General features: G+C 37.6%; 1 protein-coding gene across 1 annotated transcript in view; it reads right to left on the reverse strand.

The window, feature by feature from the left end:
* Positions 1–3,212: 3,212 nt before the first annotated feature.
* LOC122814042 (uromodulin-like) overlaps positions 3,213–22,013 on the reverse strand; it is a 233,410-nt gene continuing 214,609 nt past the window's right edge. The window contains exon 7 of the mRNA XM_044086645.1: positions 3,213–4,742. Within this exon, the coding sequence (XP_043942580.1) occupies positions 4,687–4,742 (56 nt within the window). The 3' untranslated portion in view covers positions 3,213–4,686. The remainder of the gene's footprint in view (positions 4,743–22,013) is intronic.

The raw sequence follows: 22,013 nt of genomic DNA on the forward strand, positions 1-22,013 counted from the left end.
GATGCTGGGTATACTGGGAAAAGGATGCTAAGGATGGAGCTGCCAGGTAAGAGGAAAAGAGGAAGGCCTAAGATAAGGTTTATGGATGTGGTGAGAGAGGACATGCAGGCGGTTGGTGTGAAACAGCATGATGCAGAAGACAGGAAGAAATGGAAACAGATGATCCGCTGTGGCGACCCCTAAAGGGAACAGCCGAAAGAAGAAGGATGATTTTGATTTGGTGTTGATTATGGAGAGTTGGTGTTCCAATATTAAGATGTCCTTGATATTATAGACACATTGTGTGTCTATGTTTGAAAAAAATGACTGCAGACCCCTTTAATACATAAAGGCTTGGACTCTGAACTCTGTAGTATTAACATAAAAATGAAAGTATTCCATTCTTAGGAATGGTCTATTCTACCACCTCAAAATCAAAATAAAAGAGAGTTGGACATGTTTAATAAGCCTGAAATTGTATTTGATGTTAAGTTTAATATTGCTGCTGGGGATTTGAATGATCCTACTGTTGATAGATGGTGTAATCTGCTTTCATAGTCTAATACTTTTGGTGAAATTATGAATTTAAGCTGTATTTGTGGATGCACTCAAATTGTTAATGAACTTGCAAGAAATAATAATATTCTGGTGTGGTATAGGTTAATGAAAAGATTGACTTTTCTTTCTGCTCTTTTGAACCAGAAAATAATGGCTCCAACTACCTCTGTCTTGTCTGGGGGATATTTGTTTTTCTATTTTTTTCTCTTTATCTTGTAATGTGCAAACAGCTTTTTATAGAGCAGAATTTTTTAAATGAATGCAATTTTAAAGAAATGGAAATGGAAAGATCCAGTGATTCATTTGTAAATCTCTGATTGTTGGAGATTATTTTACAAAGTCATACATGAACTTATAGATAAATATATTATTAATTTTCATCCCCAAAATGAAATTTTAGACTTCAGTGTTGATTGACAAACTTTGAAAATTATACAAACAGGAAGAATTAGCATAGAGTTCATAAAATTAATTACAAGAAGGCCTTTAATGCATGTGAGGCAGTAGAAAATGAATTAGCACTGTTTTAACATATTTACAAAATATTGTTCTGTTATTGAGACCAATCAGCTGCTTACGCCCTTTCAGGAAAAAGTCTTCACTTCTTCATAATCTGGAAGTATATTAGGTGATAGTATTTTATTTGAAGATAATGAACCATGTGCAGAAATTACTGTAAATATTAATGCAGAGAAGGTGTTGGAAGTTATTCAAACATCTACTGCAAAGGAACCTAATGGACTTAATGGACTTAATGGATACCTTTTACTAATATAGTCGATAGTGTTAGTGGTTACTGTTTTTCTTTCAACAACGTTTTAAAAAGCATTATATCATTTACTTTTGAAGGAGTACCACAGTGGTGCTTATTCCTAAAAGCAGACATAAGACATCTCCTGATAATTATATATTCATAAACATTTCTTGTATCTTATGTAAGTTTTTTGAGAGGCATGATAAAGAACTACTAAGTGAGAAAATAAGGTCTGTTGTTACAAAAGTAGATCAACAAAATTTGCAAAATGGGTTGGACTAGCTTGTTCTATGGCCTTAGTCTTATAATATGGCTTTAAACACCTATAAATGACAACTATTTTAAGCCGGTAAACAAAGCAAGTGCTATCATTATGCTATCAGTAATGCAATTTTGGAAGAAGCAAGGGATGTTAGAGAGACCTGGATTTAGTGGTTGATGAGAACTTGTCATTTTGTCTGCATCTATTGGAAGTTTTAAGAAAATGCTACCTTGAGTTAAAGTGTATACTAAGGCCTGTCATTAGTAGGGAAGCTATGGTATTACTACAGTTTAAAAATCTTTAACAAGACCATTGCATAGATGGCCTCTGCTTTTATTTACAATTATTAGTCTATTAATAGGCTTGAAAGAATTTGAAAACCTTTGCAAGACAAATCTAGTTAGACATTTGTATTATATGAAAAGATTTAAAAGCCTTTCCTTATTCATTATTAATGATAGATTTGCAGGGGGAGACTTAACATTAATTCATAAGTGTAAGCATAATGATTTATTTTATATACTCTTGGGATTTATTGTAATGCTCCTAGTACTGAAACTAGAAACCTGAACAAATTGGTGGTGGTTTCCGATCCAAAATCACCTTTTGGTTCATTGTTCATCAGTTAGTACTAGGCTAACTGCCCTCAGGGGTCATTTTAAGCCTAGCCAATTATCCCACGTGAAAATCAAACCTGGCACCTTGTGTCTGCAAGGTAGACACCTTGCCTACTACACCAACCTCCTGCCCTCTTTTTCACTTCATCCATCTGTAATGGAGCAGGATGGTAGTTGAATTTCCATCATTTGCCTTAGGGAAATATGGATTTTCTGATCTCTTTTAGATTGAATTAGATGGTTGATAGGAACAGGGAGTACCTGATACTAGATTAAATGGAGGTGACTCTTTGTGATGTTATTTAGTTCGGAGTTTGAACTTTCTGTTTCCATTGTCTTTCAAGGATTTAAAATGAAACTGGAGTGCCTACCACCTTAACCCTTTGGCTGGTGATGAACATCAGCCCCTTTTTAATAGATAATTTCAGTCTCAGTTATTTATTTATATATTTAGTTAGCTATTTTTGAAAGATTAAAAAGATTAATTGCCTTAAAAGTTGTTGATCCTATGAGTGAAACTTCCTCCTGTATTACAATTTGTACACACTGTTGGTAACATGGAAATCAACCTCTTAATAAATCTGCAGCATCTTGATGCAAAGATATCATCACTGTCTCCGATTCTGGATTTTGGAGTTTTTTCTCTATGAGTTGTATCAGAAATTCTTATTTCTGTTGTTATTAGGGGATTTCTGGTATGTCTTTATAACAGTCAATTTTTAAGCTGCCTTTTCTAAGTTCTTTAACAATTCAAAAAACAGCAGCATCAGAATTTGTATTATGTTTAGAGATGAATGCTTCTTCAAATGGGTCTGCAGGTTTAGAAAAATCTCCTTAATATCCACATCTCATGCTGTAACACCACAGGTTTCAACACCAAACAATCTCTCAGTAGAAGTGGAGCTGAGACAGTTATACAACACTTAACTGAAAAGTATAAAAATCACTATCATCCATGTTTAATTGCAAAGGAATCCACATGCAACACAATGAGATAAGAGATGATGCAAGCAAAAGAAAATATTTATTAAGTGCAAGTGTTGATGCGAAACATAGGAGCAACTGAATTCACAGAGAAACTAGTGTTTAAAATAAGTGTTTGATTCATCCGGATCACCACTAACAGTATATTATGTAACTATTTATATTCAGTTGTTACAAAATAATTACATTGTATAGCTTTCTACAGTTAATATGTTCTTAAAGGTATTTACTCTAACATGAAAAGCAAGCTGTAAAGCAAAAACTTTATAAATACCACTTTACCAATGAATAATGGGAATTTCGGCAATGTGAGCCATGCACAGCATTACCAGTTTCCTCCCTATCATCATCATCATCAGTCCCCTTTTTCCCATTTTCTACATGAGGTCAGGGTATCATGTTCATTGTAGCCATCTTTCTCAATTCAATGCCATACTCCTGCCTTCTTTGACACTCATGTTTCCTTCCTATCATGCTGTTTAAATGTGGGTTCTTATCTCATGCATCGCAACAACTCAATAACTAGTATTGTAGTGCATTCCAACATGAACCCCATCCTTTTTTTTCAAAAGCCAGATCTCAAATGTCAACAAATACTTTAGACAAGGACAGTAGAAAGACAAACTGGATGTGATTATCATTAGGTAAGCTTTAGAAAGTTACTTTATAAAGTTGTTATACATTTGTGTAAATCAATGATCCATGCAAATGTACAAAGATTGTGTCAAATAGAAGAAGCTTTGTTTCAGAAGCGCTATCTTAGCTGTGCTGCCTGGAACTGTGGTTCTTCGGAGAAATTTACACTAAACATTTCTCTGTAGAAATGATTCCTATTGCATTACACAATTAAGCCCCCCACATGGGTGTTCTGGAGTGCTGGTGTTGAGTGGTTCCTAACCCTAAAACAATGAATAAAAAGAAATACAATCAGTAAAAACTAAAAGAAAATTCTAGCCAAGCTAGAATGTCCACTGTGCGATTCCTCAAACCTCTTCTATTAAAGGCATATAGGATATATGTAAATGACCCTTAAGAACATCAGATGTTTCAGCTATACGGTGATTCTGAATGCCCATGACTTTCTACTGAACAGATGTTTTGTATGCTTTAGTAAAATTGCTGTAATGTATCCTGTGATCATGTGTGGTTATTTGCTATGCCATTTGATGTAATTTCTTGTACATTTGATAGTTACACATCTTGATGGAAATTTTTGTAAGAGAAAATATACCGGTCTTTAGTTTTTACATCACTTATCCATAGTGACCAAATCTAATTCATTTTACCCCTGCTTTATCACATTTTTGGCAGCTGTACCATTGTAATATTTTATCAGCTCTGTGCTATAGTTTGCAATGCTGTTATTGCAGCTCCCATTTCTATTCATATTCAACATTGTTAGACTGAAAGCAATGATAGTCCCAGCATAAAAGTGATACATATTCTATGCAAGAGAATTGCTATAGTTAATGAGGGAAAACAAAAACGGGTGAAATGTTTCTTCATTATCGTCCACTGAGATCTTTTGAGGGTTACATGGATTTTATCAATGCCACAATTATCCATACTGCTGAAGCCCATGGGAACACTAGAAAGGAAAAACAAACAGATGAGAGAAACTATAAATAACTGCAGATTCAGTAGAAAATACAAAAGCCAGTTTTACTTGAACTTTTTGAATATTTTAAAGGGAGTTTGTGTTTAACTTTAAGCAATATTTGACAATATCAGCACAGAAAATCAAATAGGATGAGCAGTACAATGTATGAACAAAAAACAATATTCTTAACCAGTCTGCAGCTTATTATCACAGAGAATATACTGCTTGCAATACAAAGTATGAACAAAAACCAATATTCTTACCCAGTCTGAAGCTTATTATCACAGAGAATGTAATACTTGCAATACAAAGTTTGAATGAAAAACAATGTTCTTAACCCATCTACTGTTTATTGTCATAGAGAATGTAATCCTCTGGTCAGTCTGCTTTGACCTACTTTTCTTATATGATTTGCTCCATAATCCAAATATGATTGGTTCTGTGTAGATTCAGCCTATTCTATAGTGAGTAGAGCATTAGACAATTAGAATGTATAGTATTCCATAGCAGCTAGTTGTTGTTTGTCTTTCGCCTTTTTCCCGGTAAGGGGTAGCCACAGTGGAATTCCGGTCTGCTAATGATTGGCAGTAGATTTTTTTTTTTTTTTTACGAAATGCCGAGGTGCCAGCTCGATGCCCGAACTTCGACGAAGGCACGCCCATTTACACATACATGTCATTCGAACGCTACCCAACCATGGGAAGGACATGCAGACTCCACACAGAAGGCACTCCCAAGCCGAGAATCGAATGGGAGAACCTCTTGCTGTGAGGTAACAATGCTACCGCTGTACCACCATGGAATGTATTCCATAGAGGCTAGTCATATGTATAAACAAACACACACACACACACACACACACACACACACACACACACACACACACGTAGACACACACACACACACACACACACACACACATACACACACACACGCAATATGATTGGTTCTTTGTAGATTCAGCTTATACTATAGTGTATAGGGTTTCAGACAAATACAGTGTCTTCTGTCACTTACTCATTTCTTTCTGCATGCATATGACATTACTTGATAAGTTTTGAAAATTTGGATGTGTGATAGTTCTCGTATTCTCATAGCATAAAGTATCCAGTGGCTGCTAGTGATATGTAAACACACACGCACACACATAATGGAGAGATGAAGGGGTCCTGGCGGACAGATGAAAAGTCAACAAGCAAAGGAGAGCAGTAATGCTGATAGTGCTGAAATTGAATTCATCCTCAAGTCTTGGTGAGTACCTTCAAAATGTGGACGCTGTTTTTCACAAAATCTCGCCAAGTGACACTGATATATAGACTGTATTTATATAGCATATATCATGGACATTAGTAAATCAAAAATAAAAAAAAAGCTGGGTGCACAAGACCCTTTTCTCACTTGCTTAGAGAAAAGCAGCTCTTGTACTCACTTTCCTCACTTATCTAGAGGAAAATAGTTTTTTATACAGGCATGTCCAAGAGTCAGTTCCCAGTGTTCTCTCCTGTCTATTTGATGAATTTGGGCATCTTGAGTCAATGTAGAAATTGCATCATGAACACAGACAACCCTCTCCTCCTACCACCCAACACTACAACCTGTGAAAGATGCACTTATGTAGCCAAACTGGAGGTAAAGCTCTCTCTAACCAAGACTGAACTTGACAGTCATGAGGAGAAGGTAAACATTTGCACCACACCACACTCATTACATAGTCTCACTAAATCTACAGCACCAAAATCCACACATAGTAACACAAAACCATTCGCAGAGGCTCTCAATAATAATCTGTCTAAGCAACAGAGACCTCCAAAGCAGAAAGGCAAGCAACCTCCACCCCCCGTGTGCCATTCAACCACAGCCAATAAGGCTAAACAATGCACCCAACACACTAGTCATAGGTGACTCTATAGTCAGGCACACTGATGTCCCACTTACCAGGCTAAACAAGGAGAAGGTTACTGTCAGCTGCCTGTCATGTGCCAAGATCCGCCACATAACCCACGCACTCAGGTCACTCCACAACAAGTACAAATATGACTCTGTCATTGTCCATGTTGGTGTGAATGACCTGAGACGTACCTCCCTGGACTACATGAAAAGAGACATGGAAGAGCTCTCTGATCTTGTAGCCCAGGCAGGTATGACACTATCCCTGAGTAGCATTCTGCCATCGCCCAGAATGATACCACAGTGCAAGGACAAAATGATTGACTTCAACAATTGGCTAAGCTTCTGGTGTCATTCTAAGGGGATCCAGTATCTGTCTGCTTGGGATGACATGGTCGACAGACCACAATGCTTGGGCACAGATGGCCTGCACCTGTCACCCCTGGGATTCTGGATACTGGCTAAGGCTCTTGCTGCCCCTATAGTGCCTTTTTTAGGCAAGTTTCAAATAACAAATTCACCACCATAACAGGAACAGGTAAACAAAAACTGAGGGTAATGCTACTCGATGCTAGAAGTCTAAATCTCGAAATGCACTCACTCGAGGCACTCCTTAAAATGGAGAACATCGATATCTGTGCAGTGACTGAGACCTGGTTCAAGGCTGCAGAGAGCACCCTTGCACTACCAGGCTATAACTCATACCACACTTTTCGGCCATGTAACCTGGACCAAACACCAAAGGCAGAGGTGTGTCCATATACATTAAGGATATCCACACCTCCAGGCTAGTTGCTCAGCATAATGCATCCGAGGTTATCCAAGTGCAACTAACTCTGGGCAAAACTGCAATCAAAATTGTAGCTTGCTACAGATCCCACACCATGCCCCAGGATTCCCACTCCTCTTTTCTTGATGTACTGGAAAGTATTAGGGTTCAACCAAACACCCTAATAATGGGTAACTTCAACTACCCCACCATTAACTGGGAAAACTACTCATGTACCAACTCATTAGCTCAATGCTTTCTGGAATTCATAAACTCCAATGCCCTGGATCAACTTATCTACACCCCCAACAGGGGCAACAATATCCTAGACCTAGTCATTACCAACATGAGTGACTAGTGTTCCACACATGAAGTCAACTCCTAGTTGGTCCGATCTGACCATAAGCTAATCATCCTTGATATCCACACCCTGCCCCCACCCCCCATTAAGGAAACCACAGTAAAAAATTAATCCAAAGCCAACTTCATGCTTCTTAAGACAGAAGTGATGAACTTCATGACACCCATGCAGATGGACAATACAGTTACAACTGCTGAAGCCTACACAAATGCACTCTATAAGCACTTACACGAGTGCATGGATCGTGCTATCCCAAACAGAACCAAGATGCTCTCCTCCAAAAAAAGGATGCCAATCTGGTGGTCCCCTGCCATAAAAAAAACTGTATAACAGAAGGAAGAAACTGTTGCAAAAGAGAGTAAAATCCCATGAGTGGAGGAGCTCCCTGGTCAGCCTCAGTAAGAAGCTGAGATCCTTTATAAGATCCTGCAAAGCTAGCTACAAAAACAAAATCACCACTAATTCCAAGGACAACCACAAAGCATTCTATAGTTATGTCAAGAATCTTGATGGCAACACACAGATCTGCTCCGAGTTACAGCACAAAGGCAAGACAATTACAGAACCAACTGATATTGCCAACATCCTGGCAGATAGGTTCAGTGCTAACTTTACGCCCCTCTCACCCCCTAAAGGGCCCATATCTATACAGGAAAATTCAGAGTCCCTGTAATCACAATTATGCAGGTAAAAGCTGCACTCTCTAAAGCCAAAAACACAGCATCCATGGGACCGGACAACATCCCAGGCTGCGTTTTACACAAACTTCAGAATGAACTAGCTCCCCACTTAAGCACCATGTTCAATAATATCCTCACATCAGGCTTTGCGCCCACTGAATGGCGCACAGCAACAGTTATCCCACTCCACAAAGGGGGGGCCACCACTGATCCCGGGAACTATCAACCTATTAGTCTGACGAGCCTGGAACGTATCATCATGGAACTCATAAACAAAGTCATTGGTAACCTCCAAACTCTGGATCTCACCCAGTTCAGGTTTGTGAAAGGCAGATATTGCCTCCTGAACCTGATCGACTTCTTTGAGGCAGTCACCAAAGGCGTAGATGAGGGTAAGGTGGTTCACACAGCCTGTCTTGACCTTGCCAAGGCTTTTGACATCATCACCCATTCTGGAATTATAGCTAAACTCACTAAACTAGGTATAAATCCCTATGTCACAAGATGGGTTGCCAACTGGCTCATTGACAGAACCCACACTGTAAAAGTTGCAGACTCCAAATCTGACCTAAAACCAGTGATAAGTGGAGTACCACAGGGTTCAGTCCTGGGACCTCTCCTGTTTGGTATCTACTTCTCTGAAGTACAGGCTAACACAGAAGATTTCTGGCTAATGAAGTTCGCAGGTGACTGCAAACTAGAAGCCATAGTCAAGTCCCCAAATGATGTGGACATCCTACAGAAGGGCCTCGCTGAGACAGATGCCTGGTGTCAGAGCCATGGCCTCAAGCTCAATGCCAAAAAGTGCAGTGTTATTCCCTTTGGTAAAAGCTCTGTACTCATGAAATACCACATAGGCAGCAATCTACTTAACACCGAATGTGTGATAAGAGATCTTGGGACCCAGGTGGACAGTAGTCTCTCCTTTGATAGTCACATTGCCACAGTAGTCAGGAAGTCCTTCTGCATGGCACACCTCATCATAAAAGGGTTCTCATCCAGGAAAACAGAGGTCATTGTTGCCCTCTACACGACACTCATTAGACCCATTATAGAGTATAATGCCCCTTTAGGAATGTACCTCACAAGACATCTGCAGCAGCTGGAAGGGCCACAGAAGTACCTCACAAAGAGGATTAATGACCTCAAACAAATTCCCTACACTGACCACCTCAAAAAACTACAGCTTTACTCCATATCACCTACTCTGAAGTGATCTCTGCGTAACATATAAAGGTATGTCAAGCCGAGAGCTGTTAGACATGCTACACCTAAAGAAATCCCAATCCCTCTGAGCTACATGCTCTAGAGACCTAAACCTTGTCACCACAATAAACAGGACATGCTGGAGGGATAGATTCCTGTCCCAGAGACTTTGCATACTCTGGAACAGGCTACCCATCTATGTCAAGCAAAGTTCTTCATTAGCACTCTTCAAGTAAAATCTTGATGAGTGGATGGGAAATAGGAAATACACCATGGGGATCACTTCTATGTCTCTGCTCGACAGTGGCACAGGAAAATAACTTTCTTGGGTGGCGTAAGCCAGGGAACCTTGTTGGCTAGGCTTACATAGACCCTTGGGCTGATAGCCTAGTACCTACCTATGAACCTATGAATCCAGGATAAAAAAGAGCCCAATCCTGGTAGGCGCACTGGTGCCAGGAGTGGAAAAAATGACTGTAGAATCCTCAAGATACGGAAACATTCCTACAATGGCATCAGGCCAGGCTCAGGGGGAGGATGATCCCCCTGTTGTAGAAGGAAGCAGCAGTCCAAAAAATGGCAAAAATTGATTGGCCAAAGAAAAGCCATAAAGACGATAGAGTGGACTATTGAGGATAAGAAAGAAAATGATGTATTGTTACTATTAAGTAAAAAGCCCAGAATTTCCAGACACAGATATACAAAATGATTAAGAGAGAAATTAGAGGAAAGAAAAATACTTCTGCAGGAAAAACTGTCACAAGCTTCACATAAAAATCTGTGTTCATTAATACAACAGAGTTTTGAAAAACAGTATATAGATCAAGAAACTTTGATCTCTTTGGAAAATGAAGCCTCTGAGAAAGTGAGAAAATATAAACAGCAAAACATAGAGATATTTGAAAAGCATAAAAAAAGAAATATGGACATCAGAAAGAAAGAGACATTTCATATGGTACAATATTTATGCAAAGGAGAAAAGTTGAGTTAACTAATATAGAGAAGGCAGTCTCAAAGATATTCGAAGAGAAATACAGTCAAAAGCATCCAGATATAGAAAATTTCACAATAAAAAGATTAATAGCACAAAGATGTAATGTAGAAAAGATGATTAGTAAATCAGAAATTAAAGAAATAGAAGTTGAAGTTATGGAGTGCCTGCAAAGTGAAGGATTTAATGTAGAAGGTTTAAAACAGATTACATTACAGCAAGATGGAGTGAGTCTCCAGAATAAGGAAAAGCAAGAAGACCAGGAGACATGTGAAGAAGAAATATGAACAGGGGAAAGGAAAAGAGATTTAATATGGTGTAATATTTATGCAAAGGAGAAAGCAAAACTAACCAATACAAAAAGAGCAGCAACAAAGATATTTGAAGAAAAATATAGGCAAAGGAATGTGGATATGGAAAACTTTACAATACAAAAAATAAGAAGACTAAGAGAAAAAGTAGAAAAAGAGATTAGTAATGGAGATGTCAAAGAAATAGAAATTGAGGTAATGGAACAGCTGCAAAGAGAAGGATTCAGTGTAGAAAATCAAATGCAGAAAGCACAAGAACAGGATAGAGCAATGGATATCTAAATTAAGGGTAAACCAGTGGAACAGGAAGCAATTGGTCAGGTGCCATATCAAGATATTTTGGAGTCTTCCGCAGAAAACCAGTATAAACATTAATTTGAAGCTATACAGGAAGGAAAGGAACAGGAAACTGTGGAAACTCTGATGTAGTCAATGTTGAGGCGTGATAGGCCAGTGAGTTTCCATATGACAGAACAACAGATAACACAGGATGAAATTGAAGAGAATGTGCCAAAGGAAGATGCTATAGACCTTTCTATAGAATGCCCGAAGGAAACGGAAAACAAGGTATGTGTCCTCAGTATGGAAGAAAATGAGTTAAGAGAAAAGTTGCTTGATTTAATAGACAAAGACAGATATATCAAGATCAATGAGAGACTTAGACTGCAGAAGGTTAATAAAACCTCAAAAGTCAGAAGCTTGATAAAACAAATGAACACAGTAATTAGAACTGTTCATAGAGATCTATGTGATATAACAGAAGCAAACAGAATATATTACTGTGATGCTAAATTAATAACTGATAAAATTCTACCACAGGAACACAAGGTAGCGAGAGAAAAGAGGGGACGAAAGTGAATACCATCATGGAAATATCGAATAGAGAAAACTATAAAGCAGCTAAGACAAAAAGTGTCATTGTTAGAAGATTATAGAAGAGGGAACAGATCAACAAAAATACTAAGAAAGATGTGGTAAAAGCAATGTGCAGTATTAGAACAGACCAGGATTTATTATGCACTATTGGAGATAACAAACTAAAAATTTCAAAACAGGCAGAAAAATTTAGAATATAAAAAGATAAATAGATAAATATATGGGAAATGCACAAAATAAGCAATTTATTGATGACCCAAAAAAGTTTTGTAGAGAATTGGGAAATAAGGTAAAGCCCCCCAAAAAAGAGGAAGTAGATACATTTTGGAGAAGTATCTATGAAGACCCTGTGGAACATAACAAAGCTGCTAAATGGCTAGAAATAAAGGAAAGAATAAGAAGTTCAAAGGTACAGGATATGAATTGGGATGAAATAACAGCCAGACAGATTGAAACAAAGTTAAGAAAAGCCTTTAACTGGAAACTCTGATGTAGTCAATGTTTAGGCGTGATAGGCCAGTGAGTTCCCATATGACAGAACAACAGATGACACAAGATGAAATTGAAGAGAATGTGCCAAAGGAAGATGCTATAAAACTTTCTATAGAATGCCCGAAGGAAACGGAAAACAAGGGATGTGTCCTCAGTATTGAAGAAAATGAGTTAAGAGAAAAGTTGCTTGATTTAATAGACAAAGACAGATATATCAAGATCAATGAGAGACATAGACTGCAGAAGGTTAATAAAACCTCAAAAGTCAGAAGCTTGATAAAACAAATGAACACAGTAATTAGAACTGTTCATAGAGATCTATGTGATATAACAGAAGCAAACAGAATATATTACTGTGCTGCTAAATTAATAACTGATAAAATTCTACCACAGGAACACAAGGTAGCGAGAGAAAAGAGGGGACGAAAGTGAATACCATCATGGAAATATCGAATAGAGAAAACTATAAAGCAGCTAAGACAAAAAGTGTCATTGTTAGAAGATTATAGAAGAGGGAACAGATCAACAAAAAATACTAAGAAAGATAGATGTGATAAAAGCAATATGCAGTATTAGAACAGACCAGGATTTATTATGCACTATTGGAGATAACAAACTAAAAATTTCAAAACAGGCAGAAAAACTTAGAAGATACAAAGATAAATAGATAAATATAAGGGAAATGCACAAAGTAAGCAATTTATTGATGACCCAAAAAGTTTTATAGAGAATTGGGAAATAAGGTAAAACCGCCAAAAAAGAGGAAGTAGATACATTTTGGAGAAGTATCTATGAAGACCCTGTGGAACATAACAAAGATGCTAAATGGCTAGAAATAAAGGAAAGAATAAGAAGTTCAAAGGTACAGGATATGAATTGGGATGAAATAACAGCCAGAGAGATTAAAACAAAGTTAAGGAAAGCCTTTAACTGGAAACTCCAGGCCTAGATGCAGTACCAAACTTTTGGCTTAAAGTACTAACTTCTTTGCACAAGGATCTAGCCATGAGTAAAAACTATTTATATGCACACCCCAAACAGACACCACACTGGTTAACAACAGGAAAAACAATGTTCTTACTTAAGAATGAACCTGCAAGCTACCCTAAAAATTATAGACCAACAACTTGTCTTCCAACAATGTATAAATTATACATGGGAATTGACATCATCAAAGTTTATAGTCATTAAGAAAAAAACTCAATTATGGCAGTACAGCAAAAGGGCAATAAAAGAAAGTCAGATGGAACAAAGGATCATTTGTTGTTAAATAAAGTCATAGCAGAGAACTGTAAGAAGGGGAATAATCTAAGTATGGCATGGACTGACTACAAAAAAGCATGTGATAGTATCCGACATTCATGGATAAATAGTGCTTAAAAATGTATAAGATACACTATACACTGATAAACTACATTACAGTAACCATGAAACAGTGCCAGACCACTATGTAATTAAGACATGATAAAAATCCAAAGGGGGATATTCCAGTGTGACTCTCTGTCACCGTTGCTATTCTGTCTGGGCATTAATCCATTAAGCTGCTTAATTAACAGCTTAGGCCATGGCTACAGTTTGGCTTCTAGAAAACATCAAAGTCTAATGACTTCTCAATTTCTCTTTGTCGATGATTTCAAACTATATAGCTCATCAGATGAGGAACTGAAACCACAGCTGCAGGTTGTCAAAACTTTTTCATATGATTTTGGAATGTCATTTAGTCTTGCAAAAGCAACCTTTAAATAAGGAAAACTGCAGCATCAGAAAAACATCAATTTGGGACAAGAATGCGATATAAAAGAACTTTAGCAAGAGGGAGTGCATAAATATTTGGGAATTGATGAAGGATCACTAATAAAACATGAACAAATGCAAATAAAGCTCAGTAAGGAGTACTTTAGAAGACTTAAATTAATCCTGAAAACAGCATTGACATCCAGGAACAAGAGCCAAGCCATATATCAATTTGCTCTTCGTCTCCTAACTTATAGTTTTGGAGTGAATGACTGGCCCCAAAAAGTGTTGGACAGATTGGATATTAAAACAAGAAGGATGTTTCATGCTCACCAAATGATTTATTAAAATCAGTGTATATCAAGATTATATATTTCCCTGTTCCGAAGGAGGCATAGTCCTCCTTGAAATTAATTACATGTATAGATCTGCAATCGTGGGACTCCACACATATCTGCTGAACTAACAGGATCCAAATGTAGCTAGGGTATGGTTGATTATCGCTCTGAGTTGTTGAATTGAGGCAAGCTATAGTTATAATTTGAGCTTTCAAGCTTTGAACCATGAATACCTGAATGCAGCTTTATATATGGAGCTCTGAATAGAGGCCATTGTGTGGTTCAGTTGAGGTGTGGTACAATTTGTGAATGGTGTTGGGACTGATGTATGGTCAACTACCTACAAAAAGATTTTTTTGGATGCTACACTGTTTTTTATAACTTTCGATCAGAGTCATTCAGTATTTATATTTACATCTGAGGGGTTGTCCTGGTTCAGCATTTGAATATTTATATTTGTATCTTGGGGACACTCATTTTGGTAATTATTATGGAATTGACCAAATTAGTTAAGGGTTTATCAGCAGATAAAGATGACCTGGCTATTTTTGGTTTGAGTAGGGAGGGACCAGGTGGGCAGGAAGCCATATTGAACTCAGGGGCAATAAATTGTGAAAATCATTTCCAGCTCCTAACTAAATCTATGAGAACACTAAGAAGTAATGTTTGGCTTGCCAAACTTTTTAAGGCCTATTTAGTTAAAAATTTGGCCCCTAGAAGCTTGAGGGTGCGTTTGCAACCTATGGTTGCTAAAATTGACACAGACCTCATGGATGATTGGATCAATGTCCAACAACAGGCCTTTATGGATTTTGTCAGGGTGTTATTGGGCTATTATGAGAGGACCATAGAGTCAGAAATGGTTGAAGTGGTCAAATTATGTGAAATGGCACAAAAGTTTGAGACTGAATCTACATATCAAACTTGTTTAGATACATTATCTAAAGATTTGCAAAATGTTGAACAATATTTAAAGACTAAGAAAGTTAAGAAGTTTCAGCGAGATGTTACTGATTATGAGAGGGGAACACAGTTTTCTAATAACAGGAAACAGGTGAGATTTAGTGATGTGGACAAAATGGGAGGGAAACGTAAAAGACATAAGCCCATTTTAAAGAGATCAGGTTGCTTCAGTTCGAACCATGAAACTTCAGGTGATGAGACATCATCCAATACAGATCTTGATACACAGCATTTGGGGGAGTCACCTGTGTCTAAAAGGTCCCACCCTTTAGACTGAGGCAGATTGGGAGGGCAGAAAACACCAGAAAAACAAACATGAAGACAATATTGGAATTGATGACACAGATTTGAATTTTGCTAACAATGTTCTTAACATTTCCAATGTATGGCTGTCTGATATTAAAATAAAAGTGATTAATAGAGGTTTAAATTTTATTCCTGTTTTTTTTGTGCTGGAAGATCGACTGGCACAAGATGTGATGGCTTTCTGTAGGTTATTAAATCTTTGAATGTTTTTTAAGGATTCTGATGGTGAGAATAAACATGAGGGTTTTGTATGTCATACATCTAAATTCAATCCCTCTATGCATCCACATGTATTAATGTTTCAGACCACCGTACTTAAGGACCTCCATTCTAATTTTAGGGACAATCTGCCCAAACCCAATAATCTTTCTAAATTGGAACAAATGGCACTCACAGGTTTGGTTAATAACAAGGATTTGGTGATATTGGCTGCTGACAAGGGTGGAGCAGTAGTGGTGATGAACTGGGAACAGTGCAATAGTGAGGCCCTGAGACAATTGGATGATGCCAGATATTTTATGAGAATGCCTTTAGATCCTACATATAGATATAAGAGAGAAATTGATACATTTTTGAGGGAAGCCTTGGAAGAAGGGATTATTTCAGAATATGAGTGCAAACATTTGACTATACAGGATCCCTGGAATCAATATACCTATTTTCTCCCTAAAATCCATAAGGATCCACAAAATCCTCCTGCAGGGCTGATTGTCTCAGGGAGGGGTTCTATCACTGAACCGCTTTGACAATATCTTACTTTGAAACTCAAACCTTTATTGAGTTGTGTTCAGTCTAGACTTCGGGATACCACTGAGTTTCTTCAGATCCTTGCTGACAGCCAATTGGAACCAAGTTGGCTACTCTGCACCTTGGATGTTGCAGCCCTCTATACCAATATACTCCATTTGGCGGGTTTGGAGGCCCTTGAGTACTGGCTTGGGAGGTCTGGTTTATATCGCCCTGGTATGAATACCTTTATCATCAGGCTTGCTGAGTATGTTTTAACTAAAAATGTTTTCTTCTATGGGGACCAATGCTTTTGGTAAACTAAGGGGACAACGATACGGGATTCTTTTGCTCCCATTTATGCTGAATTATTCATGGCATATGGGGAGGAATCATTCATGTATGATCCTGCGCATAACATCTTTTTGGATGAAATTGACATCTGGAGGAGATTCTTGGATGATTGCTGGATGGTGTGGAGAAGTGATGAAATGTATTTGAGGTAATTTGTTAAATATCTCAATGAGAATAAGTTGGGTTTGACTTTTACAGCTACTTTCCACTTACAACACATCACTTTTTTGGATGTGATAGTGACTAGGAATGCTGATGACACTTTGGCAACCCAAGTTTATAGGAAATATCCCCAATACAATTTCCTTCTCCATGCCTCCAGTTTTCATCCATCCCACATATGCCGGAATATACCAAAGTCCCACTACCTTAGGATGAAAATGATATGCTCCAGGCCTGATGATTTCATACAATACAGGGACGATCTTACCATCAGACTCCAGAATGGAGGGTATCCTATGGGCCATGTTCTAACTGCCAGCAGTTGGATTTCTCAGATGGATAGGCATGAGACTCTCAGTTATAAGGACAGATGGACAGATTCTAATAATATCCTTCAGTTGGTTACCACCTATGGCTGTAATACAGGGATCTTGTTAAATATGGTGCAGAGACACTGGAATATTTTAAGGGCAGATGATGATCTACCATCAATTTTACAAGATAGATGTAAGTTCTCCTTCAGAAGAGGTAAGAATATGGGTGCCCAACTAAGTCATTATAAATGCAAAGACAAGACTACTAGGGACAAGGGGCAGAGGACCATGACAGGGGGTCTATTTACAGAATGTCTACCATGCGGACATTGTACACAATGCAGGTTGATTAACAAAACTAAATAATTTACTAGTATTAACACTGGTCAGGTCCATAACATTCATTTCCTTGCCAATTGTGGTTCTGATTGGCTTATTTCTTTAGCCACGTGTGCATGCCATGCATTTTATGTTGGTCAGACATCCAGACCCCTACGTATATGTATTTCTTAACATCTTAGCATGATTAGGACTAAAAAATGCACTAATGCTCTTTTTAAACAAACTATTAATCATACTTCAGCTAATTTTAGATTCACCAATATTGACAGAATCATAGGGAATAGATGAAATAAAGGGGGTTGGCAGGGCTTGCTTGACTCTAAAGAGAAAAAATGGATAATTAAATGAACATCTTTAATTGATGAACCAATGATAGCGTTGCTGAACACAAGCTATGTGTATTTAAGCACTGAAAATATATGTTAAAGTTAACACTGAGGAAGGCTTTTTTTCTGTTTAAGCCAAAGCCAGTATGTTTCACTTGTTGGTGTGATATTAAAATTATATAGTTCGTCCTGTCTGCTGGCTGTGGTTTTGTGTTTTCATTGTAAGGTTTTTGGCTGTGCAATTGCCTTATGTGCAGGAGTTTCATAGTGACGTGAAAGTTTTGAAACATGAGGAGAATAAATCTAAGATGACATCTCTGCTTAATTTAGCAGAAGCATATCAATGTCAAGCAGGAATGGAAATCAAACCAGAAGTAGATAAAAAGCACGCAGCAACTGAATGTGCTAAAAAAGAAAAGAAAAAATATAAGGTGAAGGATCAGATGAGAAGGCAAGAAATGTGGAAAAAACATAAATATAGTTGCAAGTATAGAAAATTTCTGGAAGAGCCTCAAGTTGATCAAGAATGAACACAGGAATGGTTAAGGAGAGGTGAATTAACATCAAGAAATGAAAAGTTAATATTGGCAGCCCAAGATAGTGGGCTACGTACACACTGGTTTACAAAGTCCATTGAAAATGTGGGAGAAACAGACATATGTAGGTTTTGTAAAACCGAATTGGAAACAGTCACACACCTTGTTGCTGGTTGCGATGCAGAGGGACTGTATACTGAAAGGCATAATAATATGGCGAGACTGTTACGCTGGACAGTGTGCAAACGTTATGATATCGAAGTGGCTAAGAAACGCTGGAAACATGAGCTACAAAGAATCACAGAAAATGATGAAGTTTATATCATATGGGATCACCCAAAACCAATATTTCAAAGGATAGATGCTAGAAAACAGGATATAGTGGTCCTAAAAAAGAAGACAAAAGTAGCCTTGATCATTGAAATTGCCACACCTAGTGTCTACATTGTCTTGCATACAGTGAAACACAAAGTCATTAAATACCTTGATCTGCAGACAGAAACAAGACACTTGTGAAAGAAAGATACCCAGGCAGTTCCAATAGTAGGAGGAGCAACTGATCTTATAAAAAATAATTTAGAATTATATTTAGATATGTTACCAATTCATGTAACACCGTATGAATTGCAGAAGGATGCATTACTGGGCACATTGCAGGTGTTGCAAAGAGCACTTTTGGCTAACATCAAAGAGTGAAATAATACTAATTTCATGGACTTTATTCATCCTTTGATTTAGTAATGGCATCCATTCCCACCATGGTATTAGAAACCCAAAAGGTTTAGAGAAATTAAAAACAGCAGAGACTATATATAGACATACTCATATACATATATATATATATATATATATATATATATATATATATATATATATATATATTCATGGAAGTATCTAGTAGATTTATGGAAGTATTGAATAGAGAACACCATAAGGCAATAAAGACAAGAAGTGTCACTATTACAGTATAGAAAAGAGAAGAGATCAGGGTGGCCACGGTGGTGCAGCGGTTAGTGTTGCCACCTCACAGCAAGACGTTCTCTGGTTAGATCCTCGACTGGGGTGCCTTTTGTGTGGAGTCTGCATGTCCTCCCTGTGGTCATGTGGGTTTCCTCCGGGTGCTTCGGTTTCCTCCCACATCCCACAGACATGCTGTAGGTGGATTGGATACTCTAAATTGGCCCTATGAGTGGCCCTGCGCATGTGTTTGTGTATGTGTGTGTGTGTGTGTGTGTGTGTGTGTGTGTGTGTGTATGTGTGCCTGCTGTGGAAGGTTGGACGCCGGGCTGGCAACTCAACACTGTAAAACTCCACTGCCAATCATGAGCGGACAGGTGATCCATTGTGGTCACCCCTAACCGAGAAAAACCGAAAGAAGAAGAAGAAGAGGGAAGAGATCAACAAAAATACTCAGAAAGACGTGATAAATGCAATGCTCGTTATTAGAAGAGATAAGGATGTATCATGCACTATCACAAATAGTAAACTAAAAATCTCTGCACAGACAAAAAACTTAGAAGATACTTAGACAAATATAAAGGAAAAGTACAAAATAAGCAATTTATTGATGACTCAAAAACATTTTTATAGAGAATGGGGAAATAAGGTAAAAGGAACTGAAAGACCACCAAAAAAAGAAATAGATACATTTTGGAGAAGAATCTATGAAGATCCTGCAGAACATAACAAAGATGCTAAATGGATAGAAGTGAAAGAAAGAATAACAAGTTTAATGGTGCAGGATATGAAATGGGAAGAAGTAACGACCAGAGAGATTGAAACAAAGTTAAGCAAAGCCTCTAATTGAAAACCCCAGACCCAGATGAAGTACCTATGCTCTGGTTAAAAGTATTAACATCTTTGCACAATTTAGCCATGAGTTAGAATAATTTGTATGTGCACCCCGAACAGACACCAACCTGTATAACAAAAAGAAAAGCAATGCTCCTACTTAAGAGTGAACATGCAAGCTTCACTAACAATTATATACCAATAACTTGACTTCTGATGACATATAAACTATACATGGGAATTGATACCAACAGAGTTTATAGTCATTTAGAAGAAAACTCAATTATGGCAGTAGAACAAAAGGCAATAAAAGAAAGTCATATAGAACAAAGGTTCATTTCTTGTTAAATTAAGTCAGAGTGGAGAACTGTAAAAAGGCGAGGAATTTAAGTATGGCATAGATTTAGTACAAAAATGTTGATATTATCCCACATTCATGGATAAAAACAATACTTGAAATGTATAAGCTACACCCTACACTGACTATATTACAGTGACCATGAAACAGTGGGAAGCCACTTTGCAATGAACCCATGATAAAGGACAAATTATTATACCAGGGATAAAAATTCCATGGTGACTCTCTGCACCGCTGTTATTCTGCCTTGCCCTTAACCCTTTAAGCTGTATACTTAACAGCTTAGGTCATGGCAATAATTTGGCTAGTAGAAAACAACAAAGTGTAAAGACTTCTCATTTTCTTGTTGTCGATTTAAAATTGTATAACTCATCAGATGAGGAACTGAAAGCACAACTGCAAGTTGTCAAAACTTTTTCAGATGATATAAGAATGTCATTCGGTCTTAATAAATGTGCAAAAGCAACATTTAAAGCAGGAAACTGCAGCACCAAGAAAACATCGGTTTGGGACAAGAATGTGATATAAAAGAACTTGAGCAAGAGGGAGTGTATAAATATTTGGGAACTGATGAAGAATCAACAATAAAACATGAACAAATGCAAAAAAAATGAGTAAGGAGTACTTTAGAAGACTTAAATTAACCCTGAAAACAGTGTTGACTTCTAAGAATAAAATCCAAGCCATAAACCAATTTGCTCTTCCTGTCCTAACTTACAGTTTTGGAGTGACTGACTGACCTAAAAATGTGTTGGATAGAATAAACAGGAAAACAAGAAGGATGCTTCATGCCCACCAAATGATTTATAAAAAGCAGTGCATACCAAGATTATATATTCCCCGTTCTGAAGGAAGTATGGGCGTCCTTGAAATTGATTAAATGTATAGATCTGCAATAGTGGGACTCCACACATATCTGCTGACTTCACAAGACCCAGACAGTAAAAGTTTTGAAACATGAGGAGAATAAAGCTAAGATGACTTCATTGCTTAATCTAGCAGAAGCATATCGGCATCAAGCAGGAATGGAAATCAAAACACAAGTGGATAAATGCAAGGCAGCAACTGAATTTGCCAAAAAACAAAAGAAAGAATATAAGGTGAAGGACCAGATGAGAAGGCCAGAAATGTGGATAAAGCATAAATATAGTTGCGAGTATAGAAAACTTCCTGAAGAGCCTCATGTTGATCAGGAATGAATGCAGGAATGGTTAAGGAGAGGCAAATTTAAACCAAGAGATGAAAGGTTAATATTGGTGGCCCAAGATAGTGGGCTATGGAGATGTTGGTTTCCAAAGTTCATTGAACAAGTGGGAGAAACAAACAAATGTAGGTTTTGTAAAACAGAATTGGAAACAGTTGCACACCTTGTTGCTGGTTGTGACATTCTAATGGCAGTAGGACTGTATACTGAAAGGCATAATAATGTGGCGAGA

The sequence above is a fragment of the Protopterus annectens genome, chromosome 1.part1 (assembly GCF_019279795.1).
Source record: "Protopterus annectens isolate FY-2018-M chromosome 1.part1, PAN1.0, whole genome shotgun sequence".
NCBI classification, from domain to species: Eukaryota; Metazoa; Chordata; order Ceratodontiformes; family Protopteridae; genus Protopterus; species Protopterus annectens.